Here is an 18909-nt window from a genome sequence, read left to right on the forward strand (position 1 = left end):
ACACAATGGAGTGCTATTCAGCCTTAAAGAGTGAAATCCTGCCATGTATGACAATGTGGATGAACTGAGAGGACAATATACTAGGTGAAACAAGCCAAGTGCACAAAGACAAACACCACAGGATGCCAACTGTATGTGAAATCTAGAAACATACAATTCTGAAACAGAGACAAAAGAGATTGCTAGGGGTCAGGGACAGAAGGAAAGGGAAAGTTGGCCAAAGGGCATAAACTTCCAGCTGTACCATGAATAAGTTCCAGAGCTCTAATGTACAGCATGCTGCCAAAAATTAGTAATACATACAGGAGCTTTATTAGCATGGGAGAGATCTTAAGCATTCTTAAGCACCTGCACACAAAGGTGAGTGTTGAATGTGCTAATTAGTTGGACTGCAGTCATCATTTCACAGTGTATGTCAAAGTGTCTCACTGCATATCCTGAATATATACACAGCTTTTATTTGTCAGTTACATCTCAGTAAAGTGGAAAACTTAAAAAAAAAAAAAAGGTAACGATCCTCTGGGTTCCCCAGAATCTCATGGAAAATGGATATGTGTGGAGATGGCACATTGCTTTCATCTCATCCTCAGAGGCCTCAATCGGTGGGCATGGTCATGTCCTCTCAGCACCCATTCCTCCCATGCCCCACTGAGGAACACCAGCAGCAGAGGGACCTTCCCATCCAATCTTCTGTCATGAGTGGGTGTCAGTCACCCAGGCCTAACTCAGTCCACTCCAGTATTGCCCAGAGCACAGACTGGCTCATGATGGTCTTGGCAGAGAGTGTTCCCTCTCCCCATGGTGACCTCTATCACATCGGACAACCGCTGAGTGATTAAGCCAGGGGAGGTGGGTAAAGGGAACTTCTAGAAAGCATGGCACATACAGTGAGAAGACAGACAGGACGGGCGAGTCTTTAGTCACACTCTGGCTGGGGATGACCAACATGGCTGTCCTGCAGCAGTACATGTAAGTAGAGTGAGCCAGCTGCTTCCTGCCTCCTGAAGATCTGTTGGAACCGGGGTCCCCATGATTTGCAACTGGAATTACCCTTGACTGACACAAGAGTTCTTGTCCCAAGATCATTAAGAACCACTTCCCAAGGTAAGACCTCAAGGAATTGAGAAAACAAGCTCAAGGGAGAGGTTAAGGAGGGTGAACAGCAAGCGCATGGAGCACAAGACAGGAAGAGCGTGGCTGGTACCGTCGGACATCTGACTCTGACATATCCTTAGGACCTACTTTTAAAAACACACTCATGGGATGTAATCTGAAATAGTTGGTTATCTTTTCCATGCTGCTAACCAGCATACATCATTTCTACTAAAGGAACAGCTACCCATTTGTTCTTTTATGACAAACTATGTTCCTCATCTTGGCAGTGACATGAGCCCCTAGGGCAGGGAGGGTAGTTTATGGTCAGCCCAAGGGTGGGGTAGCCTACCTTTGCAGCTTCGGTTGCTTAGTGCTTATGAAGGCAGTGGCTAACCTGTGGTTTTCTCTTCTCTTCAAAAGAGTGTGAGGTCACTGTAATAAACGCCTTCCTAAGAACATAAATCATTTCAGAGTTGGGGGTGGCAGGGGTGACTTTCAGACATCCTCAAGATGAAATGTGCATGTTTTGACACAGCCCTGTCCCAGAGAGGAGTTCTGATGACATGTAAGTCCAGAGTTGCATAGTCAAACTTCAGAGAGTACGATGAAGTAAGGGCCTAGCGGTTCCTTTTAACATTCCCTAGAACATTAAAGATTCTGTTTTATCGTGAGGCTTGGGATGACTCCCAAGAACAAAGTCCCATTTTCATCACAGATTATGCGGTGAGACCCTCATCTACCTACCTTAAGTCTTATACCTTTCCAAACTCTTGACCCCATGAAACTGAACTTTTCATTTTCCTAGATATCTGTTTATATCTACCAAGTCATTCTCTGCAGCTGGAACCACCCCTACTCCCACTTGATAAGAAATTCTAATTTTCCCTGGGATCTCCAGAAAGCCTCTCCAATGCTCTGTATGGAAACTGTAAAAAGTTCATGAAAGATGGAATTAAAAGATAAGCTTATTTTGGTGCATAAAAATGAGAAATCTGTGCATAACTTTGCATAATGCATATTTCCCATGGACTTTTATTATTCTTAAAAGTTTTTTGAGAAATTATTTTTATTTGAAAGGCAAATTCAAAGAGAGGGAGAGACAGAAAGATCTTCTCTCTCCTGGTTCATTCCCTAAATGGCTGCAACTGTTGGGGCTAAGCTGGTCTGAGGCCAGGAACGTGGAGCACCTTTCAGATCTCCCAAGGACTTGGGGAACTCAAGGCAGGGGCTTATGGGGGCCCAAGGACTTGGATCATCTTTCACTGTTTTCCCAGACACATTAGCAGGGAGCTGCATCAAAAGTGGGGTAGCTGGGATGCAAACCACCTGGCATCCATACAGATGTCAACGCTGCACGTGGAGGCTTAATCACCTATTATGGTCCTGAATCCCAATTATTTGAACCATCACCACTGCCTCCCAGGATCTGTATTACCTGGAAGTTGCAATCAAGAATGGGAGCTGGGCATTTGACTGTGCGACTATTTGAAAGCACCTCGCATGCATAGGTTTTAGAATCCTTTGCATTATAATGACTTCATCTTGTGAAGCGCCCATGTACTAAAATGCTTTTAATTTACACATGATCCCATGGAGTTCCCATTCTATAGTAATGCATTGGCCACCATGACCTGTTTCTTCACTGTCCAGGTCGATGTTTCCTGAATAGTGAGGGGGGTGACACACTGCTGTTGCCTGGACCAGTATCACCATAGAGCCTGCAACAATGACATTTTTACATGAGCAACTACAAAAGAGAAACTAGGTGTGGGAAAGCCTCAGATGCCTTTCTATTACCAAAGTGAAGGCCTGAAGATCAGGAAGAAAACTCATCATGGGTATGGGAGAGAACTCGGATAGAACATGAGCACTCATTTTGGTAATTCACTTAGCATTTTTGGAGGGACAAACGTTTCTGTTAAGGATTAGTATGCAAATGAATTAGGTGAATAAAAGGGGGAAAAAAGTTAAGGGGATATTGTATCCTGGGCTGCTCCCAGATAGGCAGTTTTAGAACAAACTACAAGCTCACAGCTAACTCTAGGGTCTGTTTTTGGCTTGACTATCATTGCTTCATTTTCTTGTACCGTGAGAATGCTGCTGTTTACACATCGATTCCTAGAAAGGTGAACCTATTTTCTGCTGATGCTAACATGAAAGTAACAGAGAGAATCATCAAGGAGGAGGTACATCCCAGCCCGCGCACTGCTGCTAATGACGTCACCAGTTTTGGACAGTTTGCGACAGAGCTACAAACAAACAAAAGTCATAAAACATAAAACTTGGGCAAGGAAAAAGCTTCTGTACAGAAAAGAAACAAACACAAAGAAGAAAGCGGTGATATGAACTATGAAGTCTATATGATGTAATGATGTGGTTATGTCCTTTGAGAATATTACATAAAAAGGAAGAATAGAAAGGCATCCTGCACAGAGCAGTCAGAAACTGCAGATCTAAACCACGCAGATGTCTGCTCTGCCTAATGGAAGAATTCCCTGCAGATCCTTCAAAAATGTCTTCATCTGGGATTAGACAGCATACTTTTCCTGGAGACATTCCTTGCAAAACAGCAGGATATGAGTGGATTTTCATTTCCAATTATTGCTGGACCCCAAAGTGAAAAACTTCAAGAAAAAAAAAAAAACCCCAAACCGTAGTCTTTGCCAGTTGCATTTCAATGGCATGGTTCCTGGGTCCCAAGAAGGTCACAAGCAGGAGAAACGTGCAGCTCCTGAATTTTTCTGTGTTACCAAACACAAAGCTGGCTCAGAATGTACTTTAAAAGGTCACTGTCTCGGATTCTTTGGTAGACAGACTAGCATGTCTGCAAAAACGTTCATGGAAAACACATATAATGAAAACTATGCACGGGTTTTAATTGTACTGACTTATCCCAACACATTTGAACAGGATTTAGTTTGAGGCACTGAGAAGGGTAAGACCTTAAGGGCTCCTATTAGCAGCCCCCTTTTTTGAAGGGCTATAGCTCTTTTAAAGAGAGCATCAAGCTTGGGTAGGGGCATGGTGAAACTGCTGCTGCTTTATGAAAAAAAAATGGTGGGCACAAAACCCTAAAGAAATCAGTTGATTCATAGGTTCAAGGAAAAATGAGGTGATTCATATTGAAGGTGAAGACCCTACCAGCAGGCCATTTGCATCAATTTGCAAGAAATAAGCAACAAATCTTGTCGGTTCCCTAACTGAACCATAGCATAAACAATAGCTGCCAACATCATGACGTCTTAGTTGGTTCACCCTGCGTTATTCTTGAAATCTTATAGTAGAACAAACTCTCTGCTCAATGCACGTCAAAACTGTTCTGCCCAGAGCAGCTGCAGACCCCAGCAGAGTTCTCAATGGAAAATTTTCAACTATAATCAATATCCTTAAGCCTTTTTTTTGATAATAACAGGGAACGAAACCTGGATTTTCCGAATGACCCAAAGCACAATCAAAGCAATGGCTACCAAGATGTGGAGGTGACCCACTGTAAGAAAACAGAGTGATCAGAACAAAACCATCACAGCAGGTTTTTTGAGGGGATGCTGAAGGCATTTTGCTTGTTGCCTTTCTGGAGGGCCAAAGAACAATACCATCTGTTTCTCAGGAGAGCACTTTGAGAAAGTTACTTAAAGCTGTATCAGAAAAATGCCCAGGAAGTCTTCATTCAGAATCCTTTTCGAGCTTGGCAAAACTCCTGCTCATTCCTCTCATCAAACAAGAACAATCTGATGAGTTTCGATGGGACCTGATTAGGCATCAAATTTAAAATCCCAGTTTAGCACCTTATGCCTTCCTTTGTAATATGAAAAAAAAATTGAAAATAAATTCATCTTTCTTTGGTTATTAATATAAACAATTACACAGACTTAATGGTTGGTATCATTACTTACAAGTGTCTTGACCTTGTCCAGCTTGTATTGAGAAATAAAGTTCATGGTTTTATTTTTTAATTTTTACTTGGCTTTTCCCATGAACATTTTGGAAATCCCTTCCTATTTTTAGATGTTTGGTCACCAAATGTAACCAGCGCAGGAAACACAGGCCCAACTTTGTGCTTTGGAATCTGTCTTCCTCTGTGGCCTGTGAAAGGCATTGGACTAGGGATGTGGATAAGGCTTTGTCTTTGTCTCCAGCAAATGACAGTTGGGGAGATTTTTTGTTTTTTGTTTTCAGTGAATTTGTGAGGACAGTGCAAAGATGAGAACTTAGACAAGGAGCTCTAAGTTCATATGACAAAAAGTGTTTTCGTCATGTTCCTGTTCTCAGTTCTTTGTTACAAAAAACAAACAAAACAAAACAACAACAACAACAAAAACCCACGTTCTGACTTGGCAGGCCACAGAGAGGAGGACCAAAGGTCTGAGTGGTCCTCCCCACCAGCTCTTTCCGCTGTCTGGAATGCTCTCTCCCCACATCTGGACTTGGTGGGCCACATGTGCCACTTAGAAATGTTGTTAACTGTGGTAGCTTCCTTTCAAGGTCAAAAAACGCTTCCTCAAAGCACTTGAGACTGAAGGAGACAGGGAGGACCTCAGAAGTGGCAAGGACAGCTGATGACACCTGCCTTTGTGGCTGGCATAGGAAGTAATGGAATTCTCTGGCTTTCCTTACCTGAACTAGCTCATTGGCTCTCAAGGCAGAAAGGCTCTTGCCGCATATCTACCCCATACCTGATAGTGGGGTAGGGGTGGTGGGAACACGACGTAGAGAGGCCAAGAACAATCTAAACACAGACCTTCCCGGGTTAGGATGTGTCTTTTTTGTCCCATCACATTGCCCTGCTGACTGTCCATCTACTTAACCTACACATAAACACCCCACTGGGTCTTCCTTTCTGAAGCTCCTATGTCAAGCAAAACTTGCATCATCAGTTAGACTTTATTTAATTTGTTACAGGATATCAATAGGTGAGGAAAAGAGAGTGTCCTGGCCTTGCCTCTGAACTGTTTCTGAAGGACACCTTGACCAGTTCAGCCCCAAGATTCCTTACCCCATTTTAACTCTTCATTCTCTGCTTCATTTTCCTCCCATGAGCTATCCCTTCCTTTCCTCTCACAGCTGTTCCCACTAGCCTGCAGGCTCTAGCGCAGTGGGAAGCCATCTCTCTGGTTGCAGACCACACTTTGGGTTAGCACTACCTCACTATTTAATAAACATCAACTTCATGGATGAAAAATGATTCATCTATTAGGTCAATCACTGGTTACAGTAGCTGGGAAGCCAACATGTTTACTCATTGGTAACTGTGAATTCCCAATGACCACCAACGAGGATGCCTCGAGGCCAATCCTAATTGCCAGGGAAAGAGAACAAACACTGATAACAGTATTACCAATGCCCTGTTAGAGAGCACTTACTTAGGACTGCTGAAGAGTTAACAACCCTCACTCTGAGATAAGCAATCACTCCTGTCTCCCGGATCTATCCTTCTCAATTAGCAGGAGCCGAAGCTCACTTTTATTTAAATTCAACAAAGGTTTTGTTAATGTCTTTCCAGAAATCCACTGAATCAATTACCACATACAGCGATTCTTGCTACAATAAACATCTCCTCGGGCCCGGCGGCATGGCCTAGTGGCTAAGGTCCTCGCCTTGAATGCGCTGGGATCCCATATGGGCGCTGGTTTTAATTCCGGCAGCTCCACTTCCTCTCTCTCTCTCCTCCTCTCAGTATATCTGACTTTGTAATAAAAATAAAATAAATCTTTAAACAAATAAACATCTCCTCTGGTAATTTTTACCAATTCCCCATGTTCCTCTCAACCACAAGGTCAATGATATCACATTAAGCAATGTTCATGCTGGGCAAGGGGACAGCCATACAGCATGCTGTTTTGGAGGGAGTAAAAGCAAGCACAAAACACAAACCCCAAGGTATCCAGCACTTTGCTCTATGTTGTGATTTTCTCTTGCAGTCTCAGAAATCCAGGAGATGCAGTAATTCTCCGAAATGCACTACAAACATCAATTTGCCCCCGAACTCCAGGGTGCCAGAAAAACCACTTTTTTCTCACCCCTCCTAAGCATTTAGATCTCCACTGGCTTTGCAAGACAGACTGGGACAGCAGGATCTTATTATTCTCAGCTAACACTGTGACTGTAGTAGCTTCCTTTTAGAATAGCTGCACCTGGTCAGCTGTTTTCAGTCGGATGGCAGGAATGCGCTGCTTGCAGAGTCACAGCAGCCAGAAGTAAAGAAAGGGGGAGTCAGATGGAAAAGCAAACAACCCACTGATAATGAAGGAGAAAAGCAATTAGCAAAACTTTAAGTACCTCTTGAAGAACTAGTCCTTGACTTGAATGTGCAACATCATATGTATTCATGAAAAGCAACTTGAAAAGTGATATTTTCTTTCCATTGATTTAAAAGGCAGAGAGGTTTTTTTCATTTCTCTGGTTCACCCCTAAATGCCAGTAACATTCTGGTCCGGCCAGGCCAGGCCAAATCCAGGACCCTAGAATTCAATGGAGCCTCCCTTGCAGGGGGTAGGGACCAAGTAGGTAAACCACTCCCTGCTCTCTCCCAGGGTGTGCTTTAGCAGGAAGCTGGAGGGATTCTGAAAGTCACTATCTTAATCACTGGTTCAATTTCCACCCCCTCCCCCAAACCAGGATTTTTAGGAGGCAAATCTACATTTTAAAGTTTTTAAATGTAGATTTTTAAGTTGTATTGCTGCTCACCTGAGTTCAAATCAATTTTTCCTTACACAAAGGATTAAAATTAGTGGGGTGGAAGTCAGCTGCCAGTTGGGTTTGAGTCCCAACTACACTGCTTCCAGTCCAAGTTCTTACGAATGCCTAAGAGGCAGCAGACGATGGCTTGAGTGCTTGTACCCCAGTCATCTGAGTGGGATTTCCCTGGCTTTGGTGCAATCCAGCTCTGGCTGTTGCAGACATTTCAGGAGTGAGTCAGTGAATGGCAGCACTTGCACTCTTGTTCTTTCTCCCCACTTTCCAAATAGATAAAAATAAATAAACATTTAAACGTACTTCAATACTGCTGTCAATGTAATGCAATAGGCCATCAGCACCTGTTTAGCTGCATACTGACATTAAATTCATGAGTTCGTTCTTGAAAAGAAGTCATGTTAGCAAATACAGATGGCACACATGAGACACACTTAAGGCATAATTCAAAGACTAAGTGACTACAGGTCATCTGGGACAGAAGGTCAGAGAACAGCAAGTCACCTACAAACCCCGAACCCCTTTCCCTGCCCCAACACATTGCAAAGAATCCAGTTTCTTCTTCCGGTTCTCTCCTGGCATTTTCTAGAATTGCACTCTTGTCTCAGCCACGGCTGAGACTCTCAGGAGATGACTAAAAAACATGTTACAGGTGAACCTGAGGTCCCTGTCTGGCTTCCTAATCAATGATAACTGGGATGGCGTCCTTCCAACACCTGGTGGAAAATGGAATCAAAAGATAAGTTTACTTCGACGGTACACAACATTTTGAAAATCCATGCACACATGGTGCCTTCAAAAATTCCATGGCAAGCAAGCTCTCTGAAAAATAAAAATTCTGCATGGATTTAAAAACATGTTCAACATGAAGATAAAACTCTTCATTCCAGTTTTTCTATGGACTTTTTGAAGTACTCGCAGGCACAAAATTATGAAAACATTATTCAGCGTCAGGCCATAACAACAAAGATGATGATGAAGATGAGGCGCGAGGAAGGCTCCACACAGACAGCCTAGGCATTAACTACATGCTAATGAGGTTTTTACTTTCCTAAGAGTTTGTTTTCCTGCTCCTCTCCTTCCTATACCTGGGATCCAGTTCCCAGCACAAACCCCATGTGGGTAATCCCTGGGCCTTTCTGTAATTTCCTGGACCAATTACTCCCTTTGATTGATGGATGCGTTTCCTCACCTGGCCTGAGGATTTGTCAGCTAGACTAGAGCTTTAACTGGACTTGCCAGGAGTGCTGCTGTTTCCATTGTTCTCCTAAGAACTCTTGCCCTGTTGATTAAACTAAAATGTTTGCCCAGCTTTGGACCTTGCTCAACATCCTCCCCTTGACAAGCTTAAATGCATTTAACTAATTTCTTTGATAGATCCTCTATGATAAGCATCTTCCCTGGTAAGGTTTCCATTTTCTGAAGTCCAGCAAAATGGTGAGCTGCTTTCCCCAACTCCTTCACCTTGTTTGCTCAGAGCTGTAGGATCCCCTGGTTCCTGCATTCCTTGGGGGTGGCCGGGGAGAGCAGGGTTGCTGGGCTGGCTCCATGCAGGGATCTAGAAGGCAGCCCTGCAACCATCACTCCCTAGCTTCCTTGCCCTTCTGAACCTCTGGTCCACTCTCACTCCTCCCAACAGCATCCCACATTTGTGGGGGCACTCCTTTTGGTTCCTGGGGTGCTCCAAGGCTTTCTAGAACCCAGGATGAAGATGAAATGGGAATATCTGTGTGGCTTGGTGCCTTGGCTTGGGGGCGCAGGCCTGAAGCTGGAAGCCAGGCAAGTTTCTTTCTCTGGAGTTGGACAACCCCGGGCATAGGTTACAGCACCCCCAAAGACTCAGCTTAGCTCCTGCTTCTGCATTGAGGAAACTTTCAATTGCAGTGTGTGATGACCCATGTTACATAAAAATAAAAATGGGGCACAGGCCCTGTGAAGTCCATGGCACTACAACCCAACAAGGGCAGACCCTGCAGATAAAGGAGAGATTTCAGAAACTCAGAAACCAAATCCCAAGAGCAGGTCCTTATTCAAGCCAGCAAACCCTGAGACAGGGCTGGGGCAATCCAGACATTCTGCTCATGGACTGGGCTTTTGACTGACATTGTACGGTCAGTCAACAATTGTGGGCACTGTTACAATGCTTATACTTGATAGCCTAAGAGAGCATCATCTGTGCCATCACAGAGGCTAGAATGATGGCACTTCAAACCACTTGTGGAAAAACAGAAATAAAAGTATGAGTTTGATGCACATTTATTTTCATAATACATAGAAAATGGGTATTGTATGAAATAATCTTGCATGAAATTCTTTTTTTTTTTTTTTCAGTAACTTCCTGAAGTTGTCCTCATACCTTGACTATTTGGTTAATTTAAATCTCTTAAATGAATGTGTCAAAGGAAGCCGAGGCTGAGAGGATCACAGAGCAGACAAACTGGAAATCAGGTTGGGCAGTGTATCTGGACGGTGTATGTCCCCTGGGCCAACAGCCTCCAGGGCAAGGGCTGTCCCCATGAGACCAAGGCATAAAACTCGTGGATATAGAAAGGATGGTGCCAGCTACAGCGAAGCAGAGCCCGGAGCAGACAGGGAGCAGGGGCTGGAATCACCTGGATGAGAAGATCTTACGCTGCATCTGCTGCAGAGGCCGGACTCAGCAGAAAACTGGGTGGGGCTGTGCCTCGCAGGGTGTGCAGTCGTGTGGAAGGTGGAGTGAAGGAGGTCCCGGGGAGGAGCACCCTCCCTTGTGAGAGGAGGGGAGAGTGGTACAAGACACCAGGGACAAGTGGGAGGCCTGGGACAAGCAGCTGCAAAGACAAAGAAGGCGTCAGCAGGATGAGAACAGTTCACCACGCATGGAGTGGAGCCTGCTGAAGGAAGGGCTGCTCCTAGGGGAAGTTGGTGGGGTCATCTTGGGAAGGCATTTGGGAAGGCCTCAGTGTGCAGCAGCCACCAGGAGCCATCTGGAAGAGGGGAAGCTGGTGGGGCCATCATGGATGGAGGCCGCTTGGGAAGAACTCAGCTTGCAGGGGCAAGCAGGAGAGCCATCTGGAAGCAGTGCTCCAAAGGTTGAGTTGGGATTGGTATTGGTTGGACATCCTTGTGAGTTCCCCCTTCTTCCCAGCAAACTTGGTCTGGCTGACCAACCACCCCCCGCCCACCATCACCACACTGAGTGCCTGGGGATCAGCTGGATTTCAAGAAAGCAAAGAGACAGACTACAGTGCCTGCTGTATTCACAAACTCAGACATTTAGAAACATCTGTGAAATGTCACTGCTGTTCAGCTTCTAAGTTGCGGGATGAGACATTTTCTGAATGTCTTACATATGCTGCAAATTTTCTTTCAAGCCATATGTATGATGAGGCAACTAGCGTTCAGAGACATTAATAACCCACCCAAGGTCACACAGCCAAGTGAGTGGCAGAGCTTGGGGGCTCAGTTGAGGTCTGCCATCTTCACGGTCAGCCTGTGTGCCTGCTTCATGACACAGCCATGGAAAATATGCAGTTGGAAGGGGAATAAATCTCAAGCAGGTGTTGGAGGCAGACATTTGCCACCTGACCTGGAGATTTCTGCTGCAATGATGCCATAATTTCCAATCCTTCTGGCCAATTGAAAAAAAAAAATAATATCTGAAAGACATTTTCAGAGAAAAGTTTGGGTAAGATAGAAGAGAAACAAAGGGAACACAGAGAGAGATACAAGGCCAACAGCCAATACTTTTCCTGTGCTGAGAGAATGTCAATTCCAGGGGACTCAGGTGCCGTGAGGTGAATGGATGCGACCTTGGAAGCTGTACCCGATGTAACTGACACCTATGGCACCAGCCACAAACATACACACTCACCATACCACACCACACCACAAGTGAGGGGTGGAGAAAGACTGAATTCCCCCATTTGCTCAATCACTCCCCAAAAGACCCCACAGCCGGGGCTAGGTAGGGGATACAAGGGAAGCTAAGAAAGAAGCCAGACACTGACCATCTCCGGTTATGAATGACATCACAAGGTCTTATTACAGAAGGTGCAGGTAAGTATGAAGTGACATAGAGTAAGATTCACATGTAATATCCCTAGATTTGACATCATATTATCTTATATTAGAGCAAACATATGATATCTGACCTTTTGAGACTGGCTCAAAATTTCTCAGCATGGTGGTCACTGTTATTACTACTGCCCATAAACAAGGAAGATTTGGTCCTCATTGTACCTACATTGAACTAGGATACAAGAATGAACTCACGACGAAATGACAAGGTCTCCTATATGGTTGGGAGACATTCCAGCGGCAGCATGATGGACTTCAGAAAATTCATGAAAGACACACATTTTGAAACTGGAGGATAGAACAGAGGGGAGGAGAGAGAACTTGGGGAAGGGGCAAGGGGGAAGAGAGAGCCCAGCACCAACTAAATTGTATAAAAAAAAAAATCTCATAAAGAAAGAAAGAAAGAACTTGACAGCAACCTGATAACTTGAGCCATCACTGCTACATCACAGGGCGTGGACTGGCAGGAAGTCGGAGTTAGGAACCAGCTCCAGGCCTCTGACTCAGGTACTCTGTTGAGGAATGCAGGTGTTAACCAGTAGGCAAAAAATGCTCCCTTCCCCAGATAAATTCTGCTTAAAGGAAACAAGATAATGGGTGCTTTCCAGTTGAGGCTGGATGTTGTGGCGCAGTAGATTAGGCTGCCGAATAGAATGCACTCATCCCATACAGGAGTGTCTGGTTTGGGATCTGGCTACCCTGCCCTGTAGCTTTCTGTTAATGTGCCTGGGAGGCAACCGAAGATGGATCCAGTGGTTGGGTCATTCCTGTGGGAGATGCAGGTGGAGTCCCAGGGCTGGTGCGGAGGCTCAGCAGGCTAACCTACATGGGGTTCGTGGCTGTGGCCTGTCCCAGGCCTGGCTGTGGCAGAAAGCTAGCTGCAAACATGAACAGATGGAAAGCCCCTCTCTTTGCCACTCTGCCTTTCAAATACATTTTTAAAAGTCTGAAAATAATACAGGATTTTTGTTTGTTTGAAATATAGAGAAGGGTACTACTTCAAGAAGTGCATGCAAATGTGAAAGCTTATTTGCAGTACAAAAATTATTTTGAGATCCATACATATACGGGGGTCTCCGTAGGTTCATGAAAAGAGCATGCAGTTGAAAAAATTATGCACGAGTTTCAAAATGTGTGGAACAAAAAAATTGAATTTTAATTTCATTTTCCATGAAGTTTTGGTAACAACTCTCCCCCACCCACTTGCCAAACACACACCATTTTTTTTTTCTTTCAAAGCAGTTAGGACAGTGCTGTCTGGAGGAAGAAACTGGCTTGTCTGCCTCTGTCTCCTTGTCAGCAGATAACACTCCACTGGAGTTGCCAGGCCACTGTCTGTGTCTGTGGTGTGACCCGTCTGCAGGGAGCCAGCGAGCCCTGGCTGAGGCTGGGCCACCCTGGTGGGGGACATCAGGCTTCCCTGCCGTGTCTGCTCGGCTGTCAGGGTCACCCGTGGTCAGCAGCCGCGGCCTACCCACATGGCCAAGCACCATGTTATTCATGGAAAACACAGGAGGCTTGAAGCCAGCCCCACAGCCGCCCTTATCTGGCACAAAGCATTTGAAAAGAAAATCCACTGAGGCAGCAAGCAACACTGCGTGGCCCTGAAACTGCAAAGACTCGGCCCAGCCCACACCATCCCGTGGGACAGAAAATAAAACAAGGATCTACTTACTGCTTCAGGCTAAGCATAATTTGGACACTAGATGTTTGCATGGAATACAGTCATCTTTTCTTGTTTGTCAACATGCCTAAAACATGGCAGGAAAGAAACATGGCAGAAAAGCCTCCACTCTGTAATCCGGAACAAAATGAAGGGAAAGTGTTTGTCATGTTAGAGTGCTAGTATATTGTTAGTATGTTAGAATGTTAGCGTTAGGCAATGTTAGGCCCTTTCGTGCCAAGAAGCTGCTGCTTTGCTAGGTCAGGATGTGTCTGGACCATGGGAAAACTCCACTTTAGCGATAAATGTTGTTCCTCTGTGACCTTGTGAACAGTGTCACAATCCTTATCTATAGAATGCACCCAGGTGCAGGGGGACAGTGGCACAATCATCCAGTCCCAGGAACAGCAATGTGTGTGGGTACGGAATGAGTTGTTTAGACCCAGAGGCCTTAAAGATAATGTGTCTGGGAATGAAGTGGACTGTCTGCACCTGAAAGCCCTAAAGATGACGTGTCTGATTGCTGTGTTTGAATTTGCGCGGGCTATGATGCATGTAACGACTGAAGGGGCCTATATAATCTCTAGCCTTTTGCTAGTTCAGGGTCCTACCCCTTCTTGGCTGGCCTGCGTGCCCCAACATCGGTCTGACCCCAGCATGCTGGCACAACAAACTGCTTGCTTTTGTATTATCAGTAAGGCTCTTTGTCGTTCATGGGAAATTGACAAAACCGGACCCCAACAGTCACTGATGTGGTGGTGGAGGAGTTTCATCTACTTCTGTAAGTGGATTTTAATCCACTAGAGGAAAACATTGCATGAGTTCCACTGTAGGAATAAAGAGGGGGAAAAATCCACACACTGATCAAAGCAAGTCTACCTGGCTCCTAATTTTTCAGACATTTGGAAATTTAGCATTGCACAGGGCAGTCCCTTCTGGACACAGCAGCCTGCCTCTCTGATCCCTCTTGGGGAGGATTTCCAGAGGAGATAGTTTGTGGAAAGGGATTTTAGCCAACCCAAGTTTTAACAAAAGTCTCAAAAAATGCTCTTTCAAGGAGGACAAAATTAAAACCAGGACAAATCTTTGTCTTCGCTACATAGGGCACTTTCCTGCCTTCGCTGCATCTTCACGATGTCACCCTTTCTCGTTACCAGCATCTCTTATCTGAGACTTGTTGGTGTGTAAAGATTCTGCAGTTAATTCAGGAAGACCAGACTTACTAATGACAAAGTACAGAAACATGATAATGAGAATTCAACAAGTTACCAAAATACTGTACACGTTTGGGACTTAGCCAAGTTTCATCAAATGAATAAAACGTAGAGTCGAAACCTTTGAGTCCCTAGTCACCATTTCTATATTGTAATTGTAAATTTGTCACGAAAGTTTTGTTGCTGTTGTTAGGATTAATGCATAAGAGTTTTTGCTCCATTTCCTGTAAGCATATTCCTAAGTAAAACTGCTACAATGTTTGCCAGCCACTTGGCAGAACGTCCTTGAATGAATGCTGTCAGAACCAAGCAGAGTAACTCACTTGGGGTTAGGGTGCTGGGGAACAGTCTGCTGGCGTGCTGTGGGGAGGGGGCTTGGCTACTCCAGGAAAGCAGCACCAGCTTCCAGACTAAACACCTCTGCATGGGCAGGATGATGCTGACATAAAGGCCACCAGCTGTGACCCACTGCTGGCTTGAATATTAAGCCAGGAGGTAACTTGGAGGCCACATGGCCACCAGTGTCTCTCGGTGGCCACTGCGAGTAAGCGCCAGGTATCTGCTCCACCTTTCTTTCCTGGTAGCCCTCTTACCTTGCGTCTACATTCCTAGCTTGTTCATCAACAAGCAGTGAGAGCGCTTCCATCAGTGCCACCAAACCGATGAGGAGGAAACTGAAATACCGAATGGGAGCTGGGGCCGGAGCCGGAGCAGTGGGGAGGTATCAGAAGAGACAAAAACACTCAGATAGAGGCCCTCAGATCTCCTTGAGATGGAAGGGGGAGCTTAAGAAGTCTCTGCCCCTGAACCCAGGCATCAGAGCAGGTGTGAAGGAAGCACACCGGAGATGAGAATGGAAGGATTGAGAAGCAGCTCTGGGGAGGCCAGACAAGGACAAACCGCCCCTGCCGTGAGCAGCTCCTGTCCTTTATCGAGGTTGCAAATGGGCCACCCAGGGAAGCCCAAGCAAAGAGTACTGAGAAAAACAAATGGGGGTGGGGTGTCCTGGAGTCCCAAGACAGTCTTCTGGCTGAGAACAATCCCCCAGAATAACAGCACAGGGTGGAGTTGAGAAGGGGAGAATTGGATAACCAAGTGAGGGAGCCTGAACGTGCGTACACACACATGCGTGAGCACACATGAGCACAACATTCAGATACATGTCTGTGAGTGCACCTACCACGTGTGTATCTATATAAACACACACATGTCCTGGTACACACAATGACATAACTACACGGTGAAAGCTGCAAACTTGCAGAGGTTTCTAATTGTATACAGTCACACTGAGACTATCTTCTACCCATTTGAACATTTCACAGTCAATTTTGAAGAGGATAAGTAGGTTTTAAAAACTATGTCCCTTTCCTCATTAAGCAAAAAGATAGGGGTGCACGCTCCCTTTCAGGGTAACAGGCCACAACCCCTTTTCCCTGCCATGATTCTTGGCCAATCTGGAGACCAGCAGCTGACACTTTGCGTTCCCATCAGGGCTTAGGCTGCAAACTGTGTTGTATACATTATTTTCCTAAGCTCCAACCCTGCACCAGTATATTAGCTTTCCTCTACGACAGAAGAACAGGACCCCTCACACAGGGTTATGTTGTGCACGGTCACATGGCTCAGTGGCTCAGGCAGAATTCAAACGCAGGCTCTGGATGACTAAAAGAAAAGTCCCCAAGACTGACCGGGTTAGCTGCCTGCAGGTAGCTAGACGCAGCATATTTGTTCAACGCTTGAAACACAGCCTCCTCGCTGCTGTCTGCTGGCACCCTTCCTAGCTCACAGCCCTGGGGTCCCTCCCATCTTGACAGCTCCAGCCAGGGGGGCCAGAAGGAGACCTTGACCCACATGTGAGCAACATGGCCATCAGGGTTTTCTGATTCCATGGCATGCTTTCCTGTTAAATGTGTGAAGTGGGGGGTTAGAAGGATGGTGGGAGAGGGCTTAGAACTTAGTGTTACAATTCTCGTTTGACTTAGAAATCACTTACACTTGCTCGGTAGTCACTGTCAAGTCTGCAGAATCTCTGAAATACAAGAGAGCCTGTAAGATGTCGCCAAAGATGCCAAAACTTACCGTGTTTATGAAGCCCACCAGTATACAGAGCTGTCAGTATTTACTGACTCCCTTCTGCAGGCATTCACACACGCACACGAATGCACGCACGCACACACACACACACACAGAGTTTCTGAAGCCTATGGATCTGCTTTGTTTAGGTCTCAGAGGACACTAGAGCATCCTGAAAATCTCAGGGGGTGGGGTCTGGGGCATGATGAGCGCTGTGCTTTGCTGGTCTGCACGTGGAACTGGCTCTGCGTGGTACAGCAGTTACGCACAGACCTGTTGCAGCCCTGCTTCTCTTGCACACAATTCTAAGTTGACTGAACACAGTGATTTTTCAACCGATGATCTTACAGTTGGCAGCACAGCTGCTATGCTTAATGCACTCTTTAAATTCATTGGGAGCAGAGTCAAACCCGGCACCCAAATGTGGGATGTGGCTGTCACAAAGCATGGCTTACCTTCTTATCTCAAATGACAACCCCATGAACTCACTTAGTAACAATAAGCCATGGAAACAAACAAAAACCACACCAACTGCATACTGTAAAACCCTTTTCCCAAAAGGCCTGTGGTTACTGGGAATTAATTACACTCCTAAAACCCTCGCTGCTTTAAAAGGAACAAATGAAACAGAAATGAACAACCACTAAGTGCGATTATCTAGAAGTATCCATCTCCAAGACTTCTGCTTCATTAGCAGCTAGTTATAGATTCCGGTTAAGTGCTAACAGGAAGGAGAGAGCTGCACTCAGAACTGTCTGGAAACCTCACAATCCTCAGACAGTCAGGGTTTCCTATGACTCTCCAAGTCCTCTTGGGCCCAGGGAAGCTTCCTTCAGCAGCTCAGGCCACACATCCCTAATCTGAACACTCAAAACTGGGATATCCTCCCCACCCCCAAACCGTCCAAGTACCAATGCCATGAGGAAAAATTCTATGCCTTTAGCCTGTATGTATAAAGAGTGTAGGAAAAAAATAACCGACTTTCAAGTTGAAACTTTGGCTCCAGTGGCCAGGATTTCTCACTACATCTATGTACATGATCCAAAAGTCATAAAAATCTAAAATTCAAATTATTTCTCGTCCCAAATGTTACAGCTACAGGCTATTCCACTCACACGCTGACGTTAACCAAAGGCACTTCAAGGTTGTTTTCACATACCTGATAAAGCAGACAGGATCCCGTGTCTAACTATGTCCATGGGGAAAAGTGGGTTGCTGCTCTGTGAGAAATGACACTCAGAAACTGCATTTGTGTCAAGAGTTCACACATGGCATCCCGATCCCAGGGCAAAGCCATGACTCACTATAAATGTATCTCCTCCACGAACGCCCTAATGCACTGTAACAAGATTTACAGGGGTGGCTCTCCGTGTGCGTTACTCGGCATGCAAACCTTCCTGGTAGCCACTCATCTTTGAGTACAGCCAGCCATAGGTCCTGAAATCCCAAGGCTTGGCTTTCCAAATCCTCTCTGCTCACACTGCTAAATCTTGCTTTCCTTCCACTTCAAGATAACACTGATACAACATGCATGTGTATCCCTCTTCGATCCTTGGGTTGTTCTGTCCGCGAGCAGATCCAGTCTAAAATCTAGACATGCCCAAGGATGGGTCCCAATGATGTAGAAAGTCAGATTTCACGTGACCACTGAGAGAGTGCAACCTAACCCAACTTGGACGACATACTTAGAGAACGATCCAAAGGCCTCAGCTTGAGCAGCCATTGTGGAGCCAAGAAGAGAAACAGGGGCAGGAGAAGGAAGGGTGGGGAGAAAAGCCCAGAGCCCCCGGCTCTTGAAATCCCCCCACGGAGCTGCCCACCTCTTTCCATTGCTGTCTTGCAGCATCTCTTTCCCCATCATCCTGGACTTGGTTTCCAGCTCCTGTACTTCTTCCAGCAGCGTCTTTTTGCAAGTGTGCTTGGCTCTGTGTAAGGAGGAAAAAGATAAACAGGACATAGTACGTAAACTTGACATGGTTGCAAAGATCACCTGCTCCTCCCTCATGCCACACCCAGATGTACTATGGTCAAGGCTGAAAAAGTGGAAGCACATTTGCAGTCTCCCCACACCACACGGCTCCGTGTGCGTGGGTCAGAAACACTCCACGTGCTGCA

The 18909-nt window shown here is 45.6% G+C and overlaps 1 protein-coding gene across 11 annotated transcripts in view; it reads right to left on the reverse strand.

The window, feature by feature from the left end:
* The window catches only part of LOC101536302 (phospholipid-transporting ATPase IB), a 633219-nt gene that overhangs the window by 23793 nt on the left and 590517 nt on the right, over window positions 1-18909 (reverse strand). For 9 of the 11 annotated variants that reach the window (XM_058670952.1, XM_058670953.1, XM_058670960.1 and 6 more), the window contains 2 exons: window positions 18615-18719; window positions 16715-16750 (listed from right to left, as the gene is read on the reverse strand). In XM_058670952.1, the coding sequence (XP_058526935.1) occupies window positions 16715-16750; window positions 18615-18719 (141 nt within the window). The remainder of the gene's footprint in view (window positions 1-16714; window positions 16751-18614; window positions 18720-18909) is intronic. The other 2 variants (XM_058670954.1, XM_058670955.1) reach the window with 1 other exon arrangement.

The sequence above is a fragment of the Ochotona princeps genome, chromosome 12 (genome assembly GCF_030435755.1).
Source record: "Ochotona princeps isolate mOchPri1 chromosome 12, mOchPri1.hap1, whole genome shotgun sequence".
NCBI lineage: Eukaryota > Metazoa > Chordata > Mammalia > Lagomorpha > Ochotonidae > Ochotona > Ochotona princeps.